The following is a 22374-nucleotide window of genomic DNA, read 5'->3' as shown; positions in this document are numbered from 1 at the left end:
GTAGAAATCAGTTCATTTTCATCATTGTCTTACTTTAGCTAAAGATAACATTGAAAATAATGAGCATAGCTCTATGGATATTATTTGAAATTTCCCAGTAATATTCATCTATGATCTAACAGATGATGGAGAATAAGACCTTGAGATGGTGAAGATTTGTAGCTCAAGTGGATGATTTTGGTGGAGTTTAATTCTTTGAGCTGGATGGTTTAGTCGTGGAGCTTTCATCGTTCTTCCGAACGATATCATCAGCACAAACTTCAGATAGAAGTGAAGTGTTTGAATTTCTCTACATATGGTTCACAGCTTGTCTTGTACACCTCGATGTTGATCGGTTCTTGTTGACCTTAAACCTGTTATTGTTTACTTCTTTGTTTTGGTTATATCTCCCATTGGTTTGATTTTTGTTCCTACGTTTGTACATAATTTTTCTGATTGGTTGATTAACTGAATTGATTTTAATGTGTTTGTTAATTGCTGCTTGACCTGAGCTGAGTGCCAGGTCAAATTCGAACACTTCACTTCTACCTAAAGTTTGTGCTGATGATGTCGTTCAGAAGAACGATGAAAGCTTCATGACTAAACCATCCAGCTCAGAGAACAAAACTCCACCAGAATAAGACCTTCAAATGTCAAAAGATTCTATTGTTTGCCGTAATTTCTATTTTTTCCCAATTACTATTATCATTTCCAATTATCTTTACTTCTTCACTAACAATAATGTTACACCATATATCACTTTAATTTATATTTTGTCACAAAGTAGATATAAAAGTTAAGAGAAAACAAGAAAGTGATAGTAGAATAATAAGAAAGCTTTCATTAAAGACAAAGTAATCAGAAGTGATCAAAAAAGCAAGTCACTGTCATGGTGTTACACTTATAAACTGTTCAAGTTTAAATCTGATAATGTAAAATAGCAAACATTAAAGTTAAGTTTAAGTTTTGATAGTTGTATAATGATAAGATCGTCCAAAAAAACTAATTATAGGATGATGATGATAATGTTAAGTTTAAGTAGTTTGAGAGATAAAGAATGAGATAATAATGATTAGAATGTAATATTTTCGATAAAATATATTTGTATTAATTGTTTGAATATTCCCATGAATGTTTAAGACCACAATTGATTGATCTCTTATTGACATATGTATATCCTGTGCGGATTACCTCAAGTCAAAAACACTATAAGTAGAGATGAATGATGGCTAGAAGTGGAATCCAATATGTGCTTTTCGTCCTCTGTTAGCCACCAACTATTTCTGCTTATGATCTTTGAACTAACTTCACGAATTGTCAAATATTGATATATCAATGTAGTATCTGAAAACAGGCGATTCGGATGAATTATGAATAGTTTATACTATGGACTGACTGTATCTGGATAGTCATTAGAAACTATACAGAACTGAATAATTGTTTTATATTATTATCAACTAGAATAGACAATCTTGCTACGGATGGAAAATAGAACCTTTTAGTACCGAAATGGTCACTTTACTTTTAGACCATTCAGTTGGCAGTTAATAGCTTATAATTTTAACATTCATTGAACAATAATTCATGACAGTTGCCAATTGACATCAGAAATAACTGATTAAGACCCAGTGTGCCTAAATTTAATTGATCATGCCTTCTCAGATTGAATAATTTCACCAACCTTAAAATGAATATCAGTAAACAACTTGCTAGAACAGGTGATTAATTTGGCCAATTAACTTTACTCAACAATAAAGACATTCCCTAAAATACACTTTAAATTAGTGAACGCCTATTTAATTTTATGTAGGTTTGATGTATTATTTTTTTGAACACATAAATACTCGTACAAAGGGGCACCGAATACATATGCACCACACAAGTCACTTGATTTGTGAGTGGACTATGGTACTACCCGGGTGGCCAAACCGAAATAGGTGGTTTCCTTAGGCGGCCACAACTGGAGCCTTCCACCTAAAGGCCTAATTCACAAGGTATTAGAGCAACGTCAGGAGATGCATTCACATGGTAGCTGTTGACAAACAATTGGTTCTTACGCCATTTGTTCCTTCAGGATCCTGGATCCTATGTACACCATCAGTTTGGAATCAGGGTTTTCCAACTCCTCTAGGTAGACCCTTTGTGTCTTACGTTCCGGACATTCTCTTTTCGTCCCCTCGGTTTTGCAAACAACAGTAATGCCGCGAGAAGGCTGTGAGTGGGATTTCGCATGGAGTGGCTGTATACGCGTGGCCATGTGAGACCGTTTCGAGAGGGAGAGCTAACACTTGTATTTGGAGGCCAATGTTTCATTAATTAACGTCTATTCAATATTATGTAGCTTTAATGTAAGCGTAAGAATGCTAAGAAAAACTATACGTTGTAAGATCAAAATATCTTATCAGTTATTCATATGAACATACACTGTTTAATAATGATCTATACGACTACTTTAGAACAGTTTCTTTTTAACAATAACAAGTATTAGCTGAAAGCATATGACTGATGCATTATTCTAGATTGGAACTCAACTCTAATCCCTTCAAATCGATCAATGTTAGTGTTTTCAATATGTTTCAGATTATCTAAATCTGGTCAGTTAAGTTTATTTTAAACATAAGACATTGTAGAATACCAGTTCTGTAGGTCACTTGTCAAATAATAAAACTAGGATGTTAATAAAAAGCAACTTTCTTATGTTGCTGTTAATATATTTACTACTAAAAACAAAATACTTCAGACAATAACGACTCTAGATAAGAGATTTTGGGAGGTTAATTCAATTAAAGTTTTTGTGATGGATTAACGTCGAAAATTTTTTCTCTGAATAGTACTTTCTCATGATCGAAAACAATTAATCCCTAAAAACTATTGAATTAAACAATACTTGTATACTCATTAGTAACATAATCTGAAGTGAACTACTTAAATTCCATCTAAAAGTAATGACTGATAAGATTTCTCTTTATGGTAGTACGGTTGCCATCACCGATGTCATTCAATGATCATCAGGCTATATTGATGGCTGGATGAAATCAGAAATATGCATAACTGAATTATAATTAAGTGGCTTATGGTTTCTATGCTCCCTACAACATCTTGATCGTTATTGTGTTTGATATTTGTGGATGGTTATGGGTTTGCTTTTCTAAGGAGTACCAAACTAGGCTAAAACAAATGTTTAGTTCTTTTTGACCTCCAATCTAATATTAATCAATTTGTATAACTAACAATAAAACTATTTGATTGAATATACTATTAATAATCATTGTGAATGTAAACATATTCATTAAGATTTTATACTTTTCTATGCAATTTAGTGTTGTTCGTAGACGTCAACAAACTGATAAATTCATAAGAAAGTCAAAAGCGCGTTCATTTCATTCAGATGATTCAAATGATTACCAAACAATATCATCATTATTTCCCTTAAAAGAAATAGATACTGAACAATATCACTGCAATGAATGCAAAAATGAGACATACAATCCAATTAATCAGACAATAAATGATTCAAGAAGTAGATTAGAACGTAGTTTTTTAAATGGAGGAAATCATCAGAGATCATTATCAACTCAACGTTATTACACAGTAAGTAAAATTGTTGGTTACCTGAACTTATATATGAATAAAATTTCTTTCTGTTATAACTTATGGCCTGTGTGCCCTGTTAATGTATAACCTAAGGATACCGCTAATTAGAGAGCAGTACAATGACGCCAAAAACCCGTACGAGCAGTCTGGAGTACTTATCGGCTCCGCTTCCCGCTTAGTCCAGCCAGTTAAGTCCAGAACACTAATCTCAGCCTCTGAGATATGAATCGTTTGTTTCGAACATGCTGGGTTTATATACCAACCAAACAGACCACATCGTACCATAAAATTCAAAACAACTTTGTACAAGAATTAGCCAAATGTGGCTGTGAATGAGGGAGGTAGTAATTGATAGACAGGGCATAATTCAAGAATGGCAAATCGTATAATAATAGTTCATAGGTCAAAATAAAGCTCATAATAAGAGGGACATGAAAATGTATAGTTTAGTTATTTAACAATTATACGATAAAAATATACGCATCATATTGGTCCATAAATGGATCCCAAAAGTTACCATTCATTATTCTTATCGGGATATAACACTTTCGTCTAACTTCCGAAAAGTAAAATTCAGATCAGATAGATAACAAGGATTGTATAATGTTTATGCTTTCTTGAGAAAAAGATAATGAACAGAAGACATTATATACTGACTTATATTTGGATTTCATTCCAGGCAGAGGATTTTCAAACTAAGTCGATATTTTTGTTCTATTCTATATGATTTTTTAAAATTGTTATTTAACATTTATTATTCTATGAATAAGATTAATTTCAAATCGGAAAATATCGACATTTCTTTCGGGTATGTTTATTAATTATTGGAAGTTTTCCTAGACCAAACTCTTAAGTCTATGAATAGTAAAACTTGAAATATTCTGGAAATGATAGATCCTCAAAGCTCACTTAGTAAACATTTATTTTTGTAATTTTATTTCGGAAATTTGAATTTCTTGTTTTCGCGCCAAAAGCGCCCATTTTCACCTTCATATCGTATTTCCCACCTGGCAGGAACTTAAATGTCATTGGTTCGTTGTCTCTTCTAATATACTATTTTGTGATGTTTTCCAAGGACATTTCTATGCTGTATATACACGCTTGAGTTGTGTGCTTTTGGTTACTTGTGGAATATACTCTCCCTCTTCTAAATCTGTTAGCTTATTCGGTCATTGTGTCACTGAGTCTTCGTCCTGTTCGCCGATTTATTTATTTTGTTTATTTGAACACATAAATATTGGTACAAAGGTGCACCAAATACATATGCACCATATAAGTCACTTGATTTGCGTGTGGGTTGTGATACTGGCCAGGTGCCCAGACCGAGGCAGGTGCTTTCCTTAGGTTGCTACACTCTTTGACCTAACGTTCTGATCCACAAGTCAGTGAAGCGACTTTAAAAGATGCAGTCTCATGATAACCAGAGACTAACGATTGGTTCCCTCAGGATCTTAGATCCCATGTACACCACTGGTTTAGAATCAAGGTTTTCCAACTCCCCTAGGTAGGTCCTCTATATTCACCCGATATAGGTGACCGCATAATCTCTTGAAACACAGAAAATATCACAGTGTTAAAGAAATATTAGTATAATTCACCACAAAATTATGTCTTATCTATGATATGAAGAATTCCTTCTGAATGCAATGACTTATAAACAGATAACATTTTGATTATTTCTTTATAATTTCTATTATACAGAATAAAAATGAAAATCATCTAAACAATGATTTAGATTATGTACTAACTCATTGTCCTTCTTCATCATTAGACAGTATTATATTTAGACAAGACAATGGAAATAAACAATTATTTATGCATAAATCATATTCAAATACTTATTCATCAAATATGGGCAAATACTCTACTAGAAATAATTTTACAGAAATAACAAATAAAAATTATTTTCCATCACTTGCATTTGATATTCCTAAACCGCCAAAATATATAAAAGGTAATGGTGAACCACATCGTGTTATTATTGGTAAATTAGAATTTAAACCAAAATTACAATATATAACAATACCGAAACAAACACCAAAAGCTTTTCTACGTGTTACAATGCATAATATATCAGAATATGCGTTGTTAGAAGGTCAAGCAAGTGTATATATTGATAGTAATTTTATTGGAAAAGTGAGTAGTTTAATGCATTTCTTGGTTTTGTTCTTTTTATGTACTGTATTTATATGTCAATGACGTAATTAGGCTTGGTGCGCCACTTTATAGTCCTCTCCCTCCCCCCTCTTTCTCTCTCTCTCTCTCTATATATATAGTCATACATTGTCATTGGTCAATGGGGTTCGCCTGACATGACGAATAATAAAAATTAATGTGAAATACAAGAGAGAAAAGATGGTGGTTAGAGGTAGTCAACAAAAAATCCTGGACCCTAGGTTTCGTGCGATTTGGCACTCTAGAACAGCATATATAAGCGAATAATATTGTCTTCGATTAAATCCTCATCAGACTTTAATATACAGTAATATTTATATGCATATACGAAATTATTAAACCAATCAAGGTAGTTTATGAGTCAATGATAACAGTTGGATAAACTACATAAATGAACATAATAGGTGAAAAATTGTAAATTGGTAGTGTGATGACAGGTATACTAGTTGTGATAAGAACAATAAATGCTTAAGTCAACGTTACATAATCGGAAATAGGTCAATGATTAGAAAAATATAGACACTGAAATACGATTCATAAAAATTATAAGATTACGTAATAAGAGGTGTTAAGGCAATTGAACCGTGAAGCGAATATTTGAGAAAAGAAAAGGGTGGAAGTGAACAAAAATAAACGAAGAAAGAGTGTGGAAAATAATTAGGCACTCATCAGCAAGGTTGTATGTCTCGTCTGAATTAAATTGGTTTAAATGGAGCTGTTAACTGTTTTGACTACACCTTTGCTTAACTATACTGGGAGGTGCTCATGAGTGAAATTAATAGTAAATTTCTCAGTTTTTTTTTCATATATATATATGCCACTATTAACCTTCTTGTCAGATGAATTTCTGCACCAAAAATATAACTGAACAGAATCTGTCAGAATAAATACGTAGTGTTTGTATTAGTTCACATATTCATAGATATTCATTATTGTAAGCGAAAAACAAACTCATCTGTTGAACTCATTAAAACAAAACAAAAATGAAATGACACCGAAAAAGGTATTTACCATGAAGTGCTTTGGTAGTGAAGTTATAGATTTAAATATAGTTTTTTTTCAAAATAATTAATTAATATCTAGTTCAGTTGAGCTGTGATGATTGGAGTGCAATCCGTGTGAAGTGGAGATATTAATCTACTTCAGACAATGAATGAAGTGTTGCACAAAATCATGGATAGATTGAAGTTAGAAATTATCAAGGTCAGATATCGACTCAGTGGTCTAGAGGTCAAGTGTTCGCGCACAAGACTGAATGTTGTAGGCTCAAGTCTCATATGTGGCATCGTGGATGTTCACTACTGAGAAGTCCCATGCTAGAACGAAATAGCCGTCCAGTGCTTTCAGGTTTTCCATGGTGGTCTAGCCTCAATTGATTCATGAATTCAACTACTAAATTACTATAATATCCACAAAATCTCTTCCCTGATAATAAATATAATAGTCAGTAATACATAATTTCAAATGAAAGGTATCTAATATGACTGATAATCGTGATTTTTAAGTAGAAAAATATAATAATAATAACAATAAAAAAAAGGAACAAACATTAGAGCAAAATATGCATACACAAATCGTATGATAAAAAGAAAGGTCCAACATGTTACTTTTATAAACATAAATTTGGTTTTAAATTATGGACAGATAAACCTTTACCACACTGTTAGGTTGGTTCAGAAGGTTAACTTCTTGACCAGATTCGAGACTGAATGTTTTGAATCAACTTTATGTTCCTAAATAAAGAATTTAATAGATTTACTTTAGCCTGTATTAATCCATTTAAAGAGATGTCATCCAATATGAATGAAATAAAGCTTCGATTCGGAATCTATGCACATAGCTCCACATAAGAAGATAGACATGTAATTGGTCATCCTAGCAATGTGTATTTACAGATCCTCTGATGAGAAACTCTTACTTATGATATAAATTATTGTGAGCAGATTTACATCGGGAATCATATCAATATTTGACAGAAACGTATCAATATTATTAGATACTGATAAACCATAAATAATTGTTACGATACTCTATAATATTGGGATGAGATGGTGGTTGAAGTTAGTCGACAGGAAACCCTGGACCTAGGTTTCGTGCTATTTAGCACTCGTCAGTAAGGTGTACCTGTAATCTTGAGGTCACCGGTTAGTGATCAGTCCCACAGGAGTTCATTCATGGCCCGGATCGCTCTGACTGTGAAGTTGGGTGACACGGGACCGAATCCGTCAGGGAGAATCAGTTTCTTCAATATTACAGGTACACCTTCCTGACGAGTGCCAAATAGCACGAAACCTAGGGTCCAGGGTTTCCTGTTGACTACCTCCAACCACCATCTCATCTCAACATAGTGCACACAGTGTCAAGTCAACTGGACTAGTGGTCAGTAGGATTTGATCTGAACTAAGAAAGACTTGACGCACATGACATTGATCACTACGCAGTGATCAATCAGTTATAAGCTCTATCTTAGTGTTCTTTATCTAATAGTTAATTATTAAATTACTGACAATCAGTGTATTACTTTCTCTATATTTCCTAGACAAAATTATCTGCTACAGCTGTTCAAGAAGAATTCACATGTGAATTAGGCTATGATCCTGGTATACGTGTCACATATATGCCAAAACATAAATACAAAAAAACTGGAACATTTCTTGGTAATAAAACCACGTCTATAGTATTTAAACAAGTTATATCAGTAGAAAATAGTTATCCAAGAAGTATGAAACTTTTAGTGATCGATCAACTGCCAGTCAGTACAGAGGATAAATTAAAGGTAAGCAGTTTTATTATTCAACCTTTCATTTTTACCTTAATTCATATATTTACTGTTGCAAGTTTGAGGATAAATTAAATTGTATTGAACTAAATACTTCATTATTGATTCCAGGAATCTTTACCATAGAGGATATCATGATTATTGACTGAATTTGAACAGCAACATGATATATGGAACTGATCATTATATTTTAAGTGAAACTGGATTCAGATTGTGTTAAGTTATGAACTACTTGAATTTATACTGACTGGTCTAAATCATATTATGCTGACTGGGTAATTGGAATGTGTTATGTTCGTTTGAGTTTAAAGTTGTAGGAGTGCTCATCCCATGAAGACCTACTCTGATTGCTTTGGGGTGGACGGGGGTGAGAAGTTCTCCCTCTCGAAATGCTCTCACATGGTCTCGCGTATACAGCCACTTCCAGCCAAGTCTTACTCATAGTTTTCTTGCAGCAGCGTTGTTGTTTACGAAACTGAGAGGAGAAATGCTAATGTCCGGTGCTTAAACCGAGTTGGTGGGTATGGACAATCCACCTAGGGAAGTTGGAAAACCCTGATTCCAAACCAAATGGTGTACATGTGCTCCAGGAGTCTGAACGAACAACTGGCGTATGAACATATTGTTGGTCACTGGCTACTATGGGACTGGATCTCCTAATGTTAATCCACTTTCTTGTGGAGGAGAGTGGCTTCGGTTTGAGGATCCGGACAGTATCTCAGCCAACACAAAAATATCATGGTTATTACTTTGCGTGGTGCATATATATTTCGGTCCTCATTTGTACTAATGTTTATATGTTTAAATAGATAGACTTGCCTAGGAGTCCTATACTAAGTATAACACATTAGAGAGTTTGTTTAAAATAAGCTTCTTAAATGATTGGTTTAGTTTATCTAATTTTTATTTTCGTATCAACAAGATTCATCTTATTGAACCATCAATTAAAAATCCAGAAAAATATGATCCAACAAAACCGATAAGAATAAGTAAAACAAAATCAATTGAATGGGATATTGAACTTGCTCCATGTAAGTTAATTACTATACAATAAATAATTGACTCTTGTTTCAATCCATTGAAATAATCAAATAATTATTAGATACAATTTAAATTGTAACCGATTTACTTGTATTGAAAATAAAGTTTGTAAGAGAAAAGTGATATCTTTAGGAGAAAACTATCCTGGTGATGATAAATTCTATATTACTTTATAGCAGATGATCTAATGCATAGATTCTCATTTTCCAAATGTAATATATGAATCGTTTGAGAGAATAAACACAGACACTTTCCCTAGTTGGTGGGTTAGATGGTTGTAAAAAAGAATTTTCGGAACAATACATATAAGTGAGTTATAGTGTTTTCAATGCCCCAGGGAATTTAATTCACTTTTGCACTCAATCTGACATGTGAATTTTTTTTATTTATATGAAATATGTCACATTGAGACTTATTTGTAATTCTCATGTAAGCGAACTGTAACTTTAGGAACGTTCATCAAGGTAAACCTCCTTGAAAGCAATGCAATACAGTTGAAACTTTTTCAGAAAGCTGAAAAATTAAAATAAACTTCTGATTTAGAGCATCTGAAACTCAGAAAGTTCTACACAGATGTTTTTCTAATTGTTAAGTCTCCTTAACACTGAATAATCTCGAAATTATACTCTTTTTGGTCACGCCACGACCGTGATAATATTCAGCCACTAGGTGCGAATACAATAAGAATTTTTGTATTATTCAGACGACACACCTGACAGATGCAGAAGACAGTGTGTGCCACGATAATACCTATAGTGAATGTGTAGTGAGAACAAGTCAAAATGACTGAAATTCCATGCATATGTTCTAGGAACTTTACTTAAATGAACAGTTACTTTATGTATATCATATGACTCAATGAACACTGTACAATATATTAGTTGAATTCATTGAGTCAATTGAATCCAGACCACCATGAAAAACCTGGATGGCTGTTTCGTCCTAGTATGGAACTTCTCAGCAGTGCGCATCCAAGATCTCACCCCGCAGGATTCGAACCCAGGAGCTATTAATCTCGAGAGCGAACGTCTAACCCGTAGACCACTGGGCTGACATCCTATTGACTCATGAATTCAACTACCAAATTACTATAAAACTCTCTGATTGTACAATTTACTGAACGTTTTACTTTTCTCGAATATTATGTGTAAAATAAACACATTTCAAATAGTAAAATATTTCCACAAACCACATCATCTAATGATTCGTATACTTCTTTCTTTCACAGATGAATCACGTGAACTAGTTTTGAAATACCTTGTCGAACATCCATCTATTAAAGATATTGACATTTCAACACTGGGAATATGAGAATGTAAATGAGAAGAAGGGAGTAATGTAATAATAATCATATAAACAAATAAAATACCACCTAGAAACTGTTTTGCAAAATTTTTTCTTACACTGAACATTATGTTCTAACTAAAACAAAACAACTTTTATTAAACTTATTTGAATTTATCAATGGGCATTTTTATATAATCCCTATCTTAATACTATCTAGTGGTGATAAATGACAAGTTATTTAATCGTTATATATTAACGTCGATAGTATACACTATTGTTTTTCTTTTGTATAGAAAGAATTATGTATTGCCATTTTTATTGCTTATATTATACAAATGCTTTTTTTAATGTGTTGTGAAAACACCACTTACCTTACAGTGGATACATATATACAGTTGTATTGTAATCTGTGGTTAAGTGAACAGACATTACAATGTCTATTAGTTGATGTTCAATATTCACAAACAAATAGTAATAAGTTCATTTTTTGTATTACTTGTTTGAATCGTTCCATTGATGTTTAGGACTGCAATTGGCATATGTGAATCTTGTACGGATTGCCTTGATACTGCATTTAGTCACAAGCATTATAAGGTTGGAAAGATTGTGGCTAGCAATGGAATCCAGTTTGACGCGCGTTTCGTCCTATTTTTTGGACTGATCAGTTGAATATACCTTCATCCTAGAGTTGATGTTCACTCTGGAACTGTAATACTAGGTCCCATAAGTGTTTCTTGAAGTCGAATTTACACTTTCCTGATGAATGCTAACAAAAATACATAATCGAGATCATTGAAAATAGCAACCTTTGTCATGTTATCCAGATCTTAGTAATGATTGAACTTTACAGACCAAATATGGAACGTGGTTATCAGACTAAGTGAATTCGTAATTTGCTTAATGGTTAGAGTAAGTCGCTCGTTGTCAATTTTTACAAGGCCTACCTAACTAGTTTGAATTTTAGAGATGGAGATATCAGTTTTGGATATATATATATGTATTACCTGGAAGTTTCTTAGCGTTTACGTTCAACAACCTGACAGACCCGAGTCAGTTGCCCTCTACTTTGACTCAGGTCATAAAATATATTCCAACTAATTAAGTTCACTAAGAATAAGTCATTGAATTCTGGAATAGAAGTAGACATAGTAGGTTAGTTTTCATGAAGACTGACCACTGTATTGAAATCAAAATATTTTAAGAATTTACAAGTTATATTATCCTACTCATATAGAATAATACATTGAATAATGTAATCAATATTCTGCACTTTTTCCAACTCTATAACAACATTTATTAAAACGAACTGATATAATTATGTCTAAATTTGATCAAATAGTTTCACAGTATTTGGGCGTCGAGTTGATGTGAGTCATTAAAGAGGAGAATGCATCTTTAAAATCTCAACGAATGAATTTGAAGTAAATCCTAAGAAATACTCTTGTAGTTATAACAGCTGCTTTTTGTGAACGTGTCGAATTGTCTAGAGTCTTGACTCTTAACGTTCTTCGATAAACATGATGGTTTAAACGACGTAGGTTGAAAATTCTATGGTTATACCAGTTGTACATTTTATTCGATAATGATACATTTATGGTACATTTCTACAGAGACAGTTTAACATGAAAAAAAAATTAACTCATCTAAGTAAACAAATTTCCCAACTGTTTTGTTGTTGTTGCTTTCATTGAACACATAACCCATTCGTTTAAATATCCTAGTTTTAAGCAGTAAATTACTATTCACTTGGTATTGTTTTACTGGAATCTTCTCATTGAAGTTTAGGACTGCAATTGATCAGTATCTTATTGGCATATGTGCATACTGTGCGTATTGCCTTAATTTATAAACATTATAAGCAAAGATGGATAGTAGCTAGTGGCTGACGAGTCCCAAATAGAACGAAACGCGCGACTATCTATCTTTGCTTAATAAATTACTATGTTTCAAAATATTCTCTCTAATTAGTATACTTTAAATAACCTAATGATATCATTACCCTTTCTCAATTAACTAGCAACAAAATGTTTTCTGATTTTCAAAGAAAAGACGAAAACAAACAGATTCATTTAATTCATTACTTCAATTCAATGAAACATGTAAACCTATTCGACAGAAAAAAAGTGAGTAGTTGCAGTGTGCGTATGATGAAGAGCTAAACAGATTAGGTTTCCTCTTTGAATATAACTTTTACGGGAAAAAAAAGAAATCAGAAAAAAATACAACACAATACAAGAATCGCACACACAAAATTAGAGTAAAAAAAGAGCACAATTAGAAAAAAGAAAAGAAAGAAATCACAAAGAGAACAAAGGGAAACAGATATACAATATTGAAATAGATTTATAATGAAAATAATAATCCTCCCAATCAATAATATATCTGTTCCAAAGTGTATATTTATATATCATTATCTATCTTATCCAAAATGATATAGAATCATTGAATTGAATTTACAAATAATAATAACAATAGAAAAGTAATAATTATGCAATATCTACACACACACACACACACACAAGAATATTTATTTCAAAATGAAATGAAAACCAAGAGAATAAATCGACAATTTTATATTCAAACTAAACCGAAACCTTCTGTTTGTTGAATAGCTAGTGATAATTTCTTAGCTAATATCTCTTTACAACTATATTGTGGTAAATCTAATAGATTAGCACATGTATGTGCTACAGGTAAAAAATCATCACCACTATTATTTGGTTGAATTGTAATCTATAAGAGAAAAGAAATAATAATAACAACCGTATATTGTATTGTGGGATAATATGAAATATGAGAATGTATGTATATACACTAAAAGTGTTAAAAACTCAGTATAATACAGTAAGGCCGTATTAAACTGATATGCATTAATTGATCTTAAGATTAAACAACCAAATTGAAGCTTTTGTGAAAGAATTCTATATTATAATTAATTAAGATTCATGAATTAATAAGGGGTAATTATAAATAAATTAGAGCAGAAATTATGGTGACCTAACGCTTTAATGATTCGATTCATAAATCATGATCTCCAGGAGTGAGTTATCTGAAATGGAGTTTTGAAATCGTGCTAATATTTCACATTTGATATTTAAAATTTGATTGAAAGTGTTGTCACGGAGTGAGCATTAAGAAAATCGTAACATGAAACTATTTTATGGAGAATCATTGTTTATATTTTTACTCGTCACAGCTCAAGATTTATTGTAGCGTGCTAGAGGTCAAAGCATTCTACGTTAGACTTTGGGAAAAAAAGTATACCCGGAGTTGAGAGTTACAGATACAGTTTCTGATTTATGCATCGTTTCTAGACGTAGATTAGAAATTGTAGTAAAATCAGCTCTGTGATGGAGGGCTCTTGAGAATTCATCAAAGTTTTTAGAAGCTCACAAAAGGCTGAAGACACTATTCAATCAAAAAATAATAGACGTCTCGCAGGGGAATACGGGTAATAAGTGTCAAATTCTGATTGTACACTTTTCAAAAGTTAAGAAGTTTAACAAAACTAATATTTTGCATAAAGGAGACAGAATATGGCTAGCAGCGGAATCAGGGCCGCGGATTTCCTTCTATTTGGAATTCGTTAGTTGAATGTACCTATATCCCATAGTTAGTGTTTCTTTTGGCATTCGGTCTCAGTCCCTTTTGCTTCAAACGATAACATTTTATCCTACTTGACTAATGGATTCAGACAGTCACTCATTTGTCGAGAACTTTTATACTACTAATAATTAACCATGTGCGCAGTAGTAACTAATTTCAATAAATAATTTCCAGATTTCTAGAGAAAAGCTGCAACCAATGGAGTTCAGCCATGCCGGGTGTGTATCGATTTCCTACCAACAGAACTGGAAGATGATTACGTAGCGTTACTGTTTGACTGAGGTTAGAAATGTAAACCCTTGGATACCGATTCTGTAAACAAGGGGTTAAATGCCTAGCGTGAGGTCCGAAGGTCCTGAAGTAGATAGCATTAAATAATGCTATCAAGCAAAATAAATTACTAGAATATAATAGAAATGTAAACTCGTAACCATGAAATACATTATTTGACCTTCTGGTTATATGTTTTACACTGAAATATATTGCTTTACCGATATGAAGAGAGTTATGCGAAGTTTTACTTTCTTCTAAAATAATGAGAAACTATGTGTATCGGATATGACAAAATAAAAATTAAAAATTTGGAAAACATAATTAGAAATAACATTCAGGTTTAGAATTAAAATTACATCTAATAAGTTATCATGTTCTACACAATACACTGACCTTTACACCACTAAAACCAACAATTGGTACACGATCACAACCAGTAAGAAAACGTAAAAATTTCTTCTTCTCTTCAATAGTAAAATCATACAATAATACATCCCAGAACCATATAATCACTTGATGTCGATCCCAGTAGACACCTTGATATGTTGTATTCTGACGAAGTTCATCCCAGTTTACGACTTCTGAACCGACAACTAAAGACTACAGTATAGAATAGAATAAAAAATGTTAGCAAAGACAGTTTATTAGATTGAATGAAAATGATGAATAAAAATTGTGTAACAGATGTCTGAATCAATTTCTTAGAGAAAAAAACCCAATTGTAGATGAATTTTTATTTGATATCATGTCATCACAAGCTTATGGTTACTGCAAAATATTAATGTTTATTACATTACCTTGTAGTAAACTTAAGCAGAACAAATAGAGACTTCTTGGTAAACGTATACACCATTTATGTAATCGGCCTCAAGTCATACTTTAAATCTGAATGCTAGTGATATTATCTGACTATCACAACCGAAGTACATGGAGCACGACTTCACAACCTGAGATTTATTGATTGAAAGTAGAATGAATGAACTTCTAAACTGACAATTTATCAGATTAGATATGAAATATTAATACTACGATATATTAATATATAAATGAAGATAGAACCCATTATGAATAGAATAAAGATCAGAGGAGAAACAAACCTGTAATTCAGATGGTTGAAACAATTTTAATGAATAACCACCACAAACTTGAAGAAATCCTTTTTCAAACGCTTTATAAGGTGTTTCACATGATTTCTGAAATACATATTCAACATATTTTTCAACGTATAAACTTTTATTCTCTTGAGTGACAATCATATTTTCACCATCTTCCATCAGGGGGATAATTTTATTGACACCAAAATAATCAATTGTAACCTAGATGAATAAATAAATGGATAGGAACTATTAAGATTAATTAATGGTTTGTACCGAATAGTATATTTTATGATATTGAAAATCCATATAATATAATGTAAATGTTTGCATAGCTCTCGAATTCTACTAGAAGTTAGTTAGTATTTATTGACAATGAAATTTAATGTCAGACAGTTTAATAATACGTCTGAAATGGTCTGGGATAAAAGACTTACTATGATAGTTAAAAAAACAATAATAATATTTGAAACAGTAGTTATTAGTAGAATTTAAGATGTGCGTTTCGTCTTGCAAGGAAATCATTAGCTGAATATACCTGCACCTCGGTATTGATATTCTTACCCAATGTCAATAACTTTAAACCACAACGCGCTATTTAATAGGTTATTGAGCTATGCATGTTCTCGGTCGCGTTGTGGGCAAACGTTCAAAAACACAATTAGTTTCTAATTACAGACAATAACTAGGTGTTCTGTCGATGAACTTACCTGCTAACAGAGACTGGATGAAATCCAGTTCTGAATATTAAAAAAACAAGAAAATATAAACGCTAATGAAATTGGTTTTTGGGGACATCAATAACTTACAGTGAAATTCAAACAGAACACATCAGCCAAATCCGCATTATCATAATCCAGTAATTGTTGTAAAGAACGACCAACAATTGGATCCAATTCTTTTAGATCATCTAATCCCGGTGTTTCACCTAGCAATTTACGAAACATCGCTAATGGAAAACTTAAATCGACAATAATGGAGTTGTAAATGGCTAAACCACATAGGATACCGACCATTAGGAAGACATTTTCACTTTCCATTGTCTGAAGAGAAATCAGAAAAGAAGAGTGTGAAGAGAAAAATCAGTAGACAAACCAACAAACTACTCACTAACACAAATCCATCCGTTTTATGCAATATATAATTACAATCAACAAACGCATATGATTTCTAAATGATATAATCGAACAGTGATTGAATAAACAATAGTGAACAGATTCACAATTCAGAATTCACTACATAAAATAGAATGTTGAGGTTTGTGCAACTGTGTGTAATTCCAAGTTGTCCAATCAAACATGAGAACAAAGTATACCGAAAATATGTCAACCAAAAATTAAGACCAATACAAAATAAATATGTTAGAAACTAGTTTGAATGGTACATCAATCTCAACGATAGAAAGCTGTATATGAGACGTTACGAAATACTGTGTAAGAATTATGCATATTAAGACTTATTGAACTAAGTGTATTACTGTTAAAAAGTTGTGAAACGAATAAGCAACTAGAGTTCATCTCTGACGAAAAAGTGCACTCGATGCTGTTTAGGCATGTAATTCAATTATCAATAAATACAGTAATGATGATGTAACTCATTTACTAAAAATGATTTATATACTTGACCTGAAGCCACATTGCTTAATGAAATAGATAAAGCTCAATCTAAACATAAAACTTATTCATTGATAACCGAATGCTTTGAGTAATTCAACTGAAAACCCAAGTTGTCATAATATAAGGATAATTCACACAATAGGCTGCTTCACAGGATAAAATGAGTAGAGATTTTGAGAAAATAATAGAATGGTCGTTTTTGAAGCAACGGAAAAAACTCCAGCTTACCGATTCACTAAACCATAACATTCGAGATTCTGAGTAACAACGAAACATTCCATACACAGGATTGAGTAAATCTCGCATAACTAATAAGAAAAATTCCTTGAAGAGATATAAAAAAACAACAACAGTAAAACTAATACTTCCATGTATATAAACATAATTAAGATAGAATATTTGATTGAATAAAGTACCAGATGAAAAATATTTACAGGGACACAGGTTGGTTATACTTTCGATGGATAGATATCCCATGATAGGGACCACTAATCGACCCTCAGACCTAGAGGTCTAGTCCACAAGATAGAGGAACAATGTTGGGATATTCAGTCCTACGGTAGCCGATGACCATATGCCATTTATTACCTTAGAATCCTGGAGCCTGTATGCAATATTGCTTTGGATTCAGGGTCTTCCGACTTCCATAGGTGGATCCTCCATACCCACAAACCCGGTTAAAACAACGGACATCTGGTTTTCTTTGCCTCAGTAAACAACTACCCTGCTTCAAGAAGGAATGAGTATGATTTCGCTGGCAGTGGGTATATACGTGTGGTTATGTGATAGCATTTTGAGAGGACACCCCACATCCCCAGCCGTACGAGGACGTTTGGAGGTCCTGTAGTAAGCTCATTCAACTATTTTATTATTTATCTGCTCACCGTAATTTAGACACTTGATCCACCATGTAATTTTCTGTGTGAGTATGATTGAGCACATTTCTGTACATCAATTTTTAATCTATTCTCACATTGGTTGTAATACACAGACAATCAATAATTTATCCATACTTGATTAACACTCATAAATATATATGGATATTTAACACACATACACACTCTTGTTTTCCCTGTGTGCTTGCTTCCTGTACGCTTGCGGATGTTACCAATCTTCAACAATAAACTATCTCTATAACTGGTGTTCAGGCTTTTAAATAATCTCGAGTAAATCCATAATTCTACTAGGAGATTTAAACTGTATTGAATACTCAGTTAATGGGATACTATCTATTGAAGTCAGATATAGAGGATACTAGCCTCTACAGTCCCATGATAATATTAAGTAATTCTACTTTAAACGGAAGCTTAATTTTATAATTTAAATTTTATGTTTGGAAAATTAAAAATCATTAACATTTTAACAATGATTGACTTCTTATTATCATCAGCATTACTTACTTTCATTACACCACCTTCATCTACCGCTTCTTCATTTTCGAATTTCACCTGAAATAGAAACAAAAAAGAAAAGAGAGAAAACGAAGTTATTTATTTTAATAGCTTGATGAGACTATATATATTCAATTTTATAAATTACAATATGAAAAATCACAAAGTACAAACATATTTGAAGCGAGAACTGTTAGGGTTTAGTCAGTTCTCGGAAGAAAAATAAGCAAATCAGACAACAGACATTAGTTTACAATGATGAGTTTCAGATAAAGAGAAGTAATTCATTTGGATTTCTTGTTAGACAGTTAACACTTAAAATTGAATTTTAATTACAAGTATGATAACTAAACATGGAAATAAGATTTGAATAGGTTTTTACGCGGGTGATTTTTTAAAATACTAAAATCCTAAGTACTATGATTGAATTTGAAGAAAATGTGAAAAACAAACACAATTCATATGAATTCAGACTAAAATTTCAAGTGATTCATCTTTAGACGGGTTTATGAATTAGGGTTTTAACGGTTAAAATAATAATAATAATAACGACGTAAAACGTTAGGCGTAATTGATAGACTTAGTTAATGATATAAGAAACAACCTTCTGAGTAATAGCTTGATTGATATAATATTGGAAGTTTCTGGGATTATTAATAATCTGACATGAAACCAGTTTAGCCGAGATCAACAAATAAACATGTATCAACTAAAAGTTTATTTTCACTGACAGATATTGAATTGAACTTCGTTCATTTCATATATTCCCTTTATTCATGAAGAATTATATGATTCCATCAAATCTGGAACCTGTCCGATATTTCATTAAATATGTGTGATTATTGATGACAGCATTGTTCTTGTTTATAATCAAAACTTAATTGGTCAGTTGCTATTAGGGTATAACCCAATAATCTATTGATTCACACATTGATCACAGATTTTAATCGTGACCAAGCACCGATGAAATTCAGAATGTATAGTACTATTTTATTTTCTAATTGTAATATATAACATTTTTTTTAAACAATCGAAATCATAAACACAGGGTTAATTTTCCAGTATGAACATTAAACTAGATTACGGTTATTATCCAGTCGATAAGATCTATATATATATATATATATATATATATATATATATATGAAGAAATAACAAAACTGGTTATATGTAACAAAAAATTGTGGTTTATTTGATTTCATTCGCATCATTTCACTTAAAAAAGAAATAAAAACCTACCCCCCCTGTTTTTTTATTAAACAATAATTATATCGACGTAAATGGATAAGGTTTGAAAAAAAAGAGAAGTGAAGAATAATTCAGTTATTGACGAGAGTTTTCGACAACAATATTAGATAATCAAATTTATTTGTTCATTATTTAACGGGAAAAGAAATAAGAAGAAACTCAGTTGTTGTCTTTTCTTAGAAAAAAATCATTATTTGGTTTTCCACTAATAATTTATAACCAAAAAAGAATGATTATTTCATTACAAGTTTATATTAGTCATATAAAAACTATGAGAAACCTTGATGAATAAAAATGATTCAATTGATCGGGGAAATTTCTAAGTTGTAACAAGTTGAAGATTATAATGAAACGATTCGCTCTTAAGTAGATGAACACAATGTGGTAGCAGTAGTAGCAATGGGACATGGATGTCTTAATGACTCAGTCTAGTTAAATTGGTTGAAACGACAGTTTTTTTTTTTGGTTCGCTCCAACTATGCCAGGACGATCGGTTGCAGAGCGAAAATACTGGAAGCAGTAACTTAAGGTTTGAACCAGAAGGGATACTGATGACTGTATAAGGACATGATCGCAGTAAGCTGTTACATCAGATAAACAGCACTTCTAACGATGCTGACTCCTCAAAACCTAAGAGGTTTTAAAAAAACATCAGGTCTTAAAACAACACACCACATCTCATGCTCAGGGATTCTAGTTATCAGAAGCACTTTAAAATACTTCAATATCTTATGGAGAAGCCGTTTTTGATCAGTCTCAAGGAGTTGTCCCTTAGCCACTGCGGTCAAACACCCAACTCGTCAAGAACTCTACTAATCCAGTTTTGTTTCAGGTGTCCCTAGAAGAAGTATCCATCCACGATATGAGAGACTGTCCAAATGTCTTCAACGGTATTGATCGAAACCGGATTGCTTTAATTCATCCCAGACAAATTAAAGCCTTGCCTATTGTTAGAGGGAAATGAAATAATTAATACATTTTTTGACGGTTTGTGAATAAATGGAACCGATGTTAATAACATAACTCAATATACGATGTGTTTTTTCAAACATTGACAAATTATTATTCTATCACTTTATAATTTCACAACTTTGAATATTATTGAATAGTTGAACAAGCATATATAAATAGAGAATAATATGTATCGCTGATCCGACCTTATATTTTCACGAGACTTCTCAAAACATACTGTAAAATGAATTAACAACATCAGCCCAAGTTAAGTTATGAAAGTCAAGTGATGTATGTACGTCATACATACAAAACATAGACACTGATAGAAACAACAGGGTTGTGACATATCAGTGAGTGAGGCGCCAGGAACTGTGATTTACAACATGAGTATGCAGATATTATTTAACAATTATTAAAACTTAGATCATAAACCCATAGCACAAAGCAAACAAAACACAAATATGTCAACAGAAACCAGAGAAGAGAATTATACACAATTACAAACCCTAAGTAACTTCTTGAAGTCAGCTGGATTAGCCATTGTCAAATTAGAAAGTGTATCTTGAAGAATATTGTCACGTCTAACAATAATGGTGAAGTACGGTGATGTTGTACCGCCATCATACATACGTGAACCAATAAATGGTGAGAGTAAACTTTGAAAAATGGCAGACTGTTGCGCTTGTGACATAGCTTGTTGCATTGTTAAACGAGCTTCAATGTTAAGCATTTCAGCTTTGGATGCAGCGTCAAATACAAATGGATAATCGCAGAATGAAAAGAAACGCTGTTTGATAATGGAAAAAAACAAGTTAACGGAAAAATTATAATAAAATCAAACAATAATTTAACTGTCAGTATGTGGTTGTAGAAACTATTAAATTTTATTGAAATTATGAACCGACCACCATTTGAAACCAGGAAGCAATGGAAGATCATGGAACTGCTCAGCACTGCACGCCTACGTCCTTGCACGCGAGAATCAAGCCGTTGAATGTAAATCTAGATGGATTAAAGGTTAAGCGTTCGCGTGCGAGGTCGAAGTTCCTGGGTTCGATGTGCAGGTCTAGAGTTTGATCCCTGATAGAGCAGTTCTTTCTTTCCTCATTAGTTATCTAACACAGGTCAGTTAGGGGTCCCAATAGAAAATGTTTAACATCTACAGCAATTAATTCTTCGCTGTTCAAGGTATTCAATATTCAGTAGTTCGATCATAAGTTGAGACAAAACCCCAAATTTAAAGGTCTTCACTTTAAAGTAGTGTCTTATCTTTAACACAATCGACAATATTAGTGCAGGAAGATTTATGATGATCGTTTAATACCCTTAACTTCCAA

General features: G+C 32.3%; 2 protein-coding genes across 3 annotated transcripts in view; one reads left to right on the top strand and one right to left on the bottom strand.

Annotated features, from left to right (window-relative positions):
• The window catches only part of MS3_00010292 (uncharacterized protein), a gene marked incomplete at both ends in the record, with an annotated part of 37158 nt that extends 26279 nt beyond the window's left edge, over window positions 1-10879 (top strand). The window contains 5 exons of the mRNA XM_051218652.1: window positions 3300-3570; window positions 5275-5709; window positions 8288-8524; window positions 9450-9558; window positions 10797-10879. Of these exons, the coding sequence (XP_051070292.1) occupies window positions 3300-3570; window positions 5275-5709; window positions 8288-8524; window positions 9450-9558; window positions 10797-10879 (1135 nt within the window). The remainder of the gene's footprint in view (window positions 1-3299; window positions 3571-5274; window positions 5710-8287; window positions 8525-9449; window positions 9559-10796) is intronic.
• Window positions 10880-11924: 1045 nt separating this feature from the next.
• HERC4_1 (putative E3 ubiquitin-protein ligase herc4) overlaps window positions 11925-22374 on the bottom strand; it is a 46456-nt gene continuing 36006 nt past the window's right edge. The window contains exons 13-19 of one of the 2 annotated variants that reach the window (XM_051210305.1): window positions 21543-21824; window positions 18845-18892; window positions 17673-17768; window positions 16638-16871; window positions 15832-16050; window positions 15128-15334; window positions 11925-13588 (exon numbers count right to left, since the gene is read on the bottom strand). In XM_051210305.1, the coding sequence (XP_051070290.1) occupies window positions 13433-13588; window positions 15128-15334; window positions 15832-16050; window positions 16638-16871; window positions 17673-17768; window positions 18845-18892; window positions 21543-21824 (1242 nt within the window). In that variant the 3' untranslated portion in view covers window positions 11925-13432. Of the gene's footprint in view, window positions 13589-15127; window positions 15335-15831; window positions 16051-16237; window positions 16872-17672; window positions 17769-18844; window positions 18893-21542; window positions 21825-22374 lie in introns of those variants that run through there. The other variant, XM_051210306.1, reaches the window with a different exon arrangement.

Source organism: Schistosoma haematobium, chromosome ZW (assembly GCF_000699445.3).
Source record: "Schistosoma haematobium chromosome ZW, whole genome shotgun sequence".
NCBI classification, from domain to species: Eukaryota; Metazoa; Platyhelminthes; class Trematoda; order Strigeidida; family Schistosomatidae; genus Schistosoma; species Schistosoma haematobium.
The sequence above is the reverse complement of the archived record's forward strand: the minus strand, read 5'-3'. Positions and strand labels throughout refer to the sequence as shown.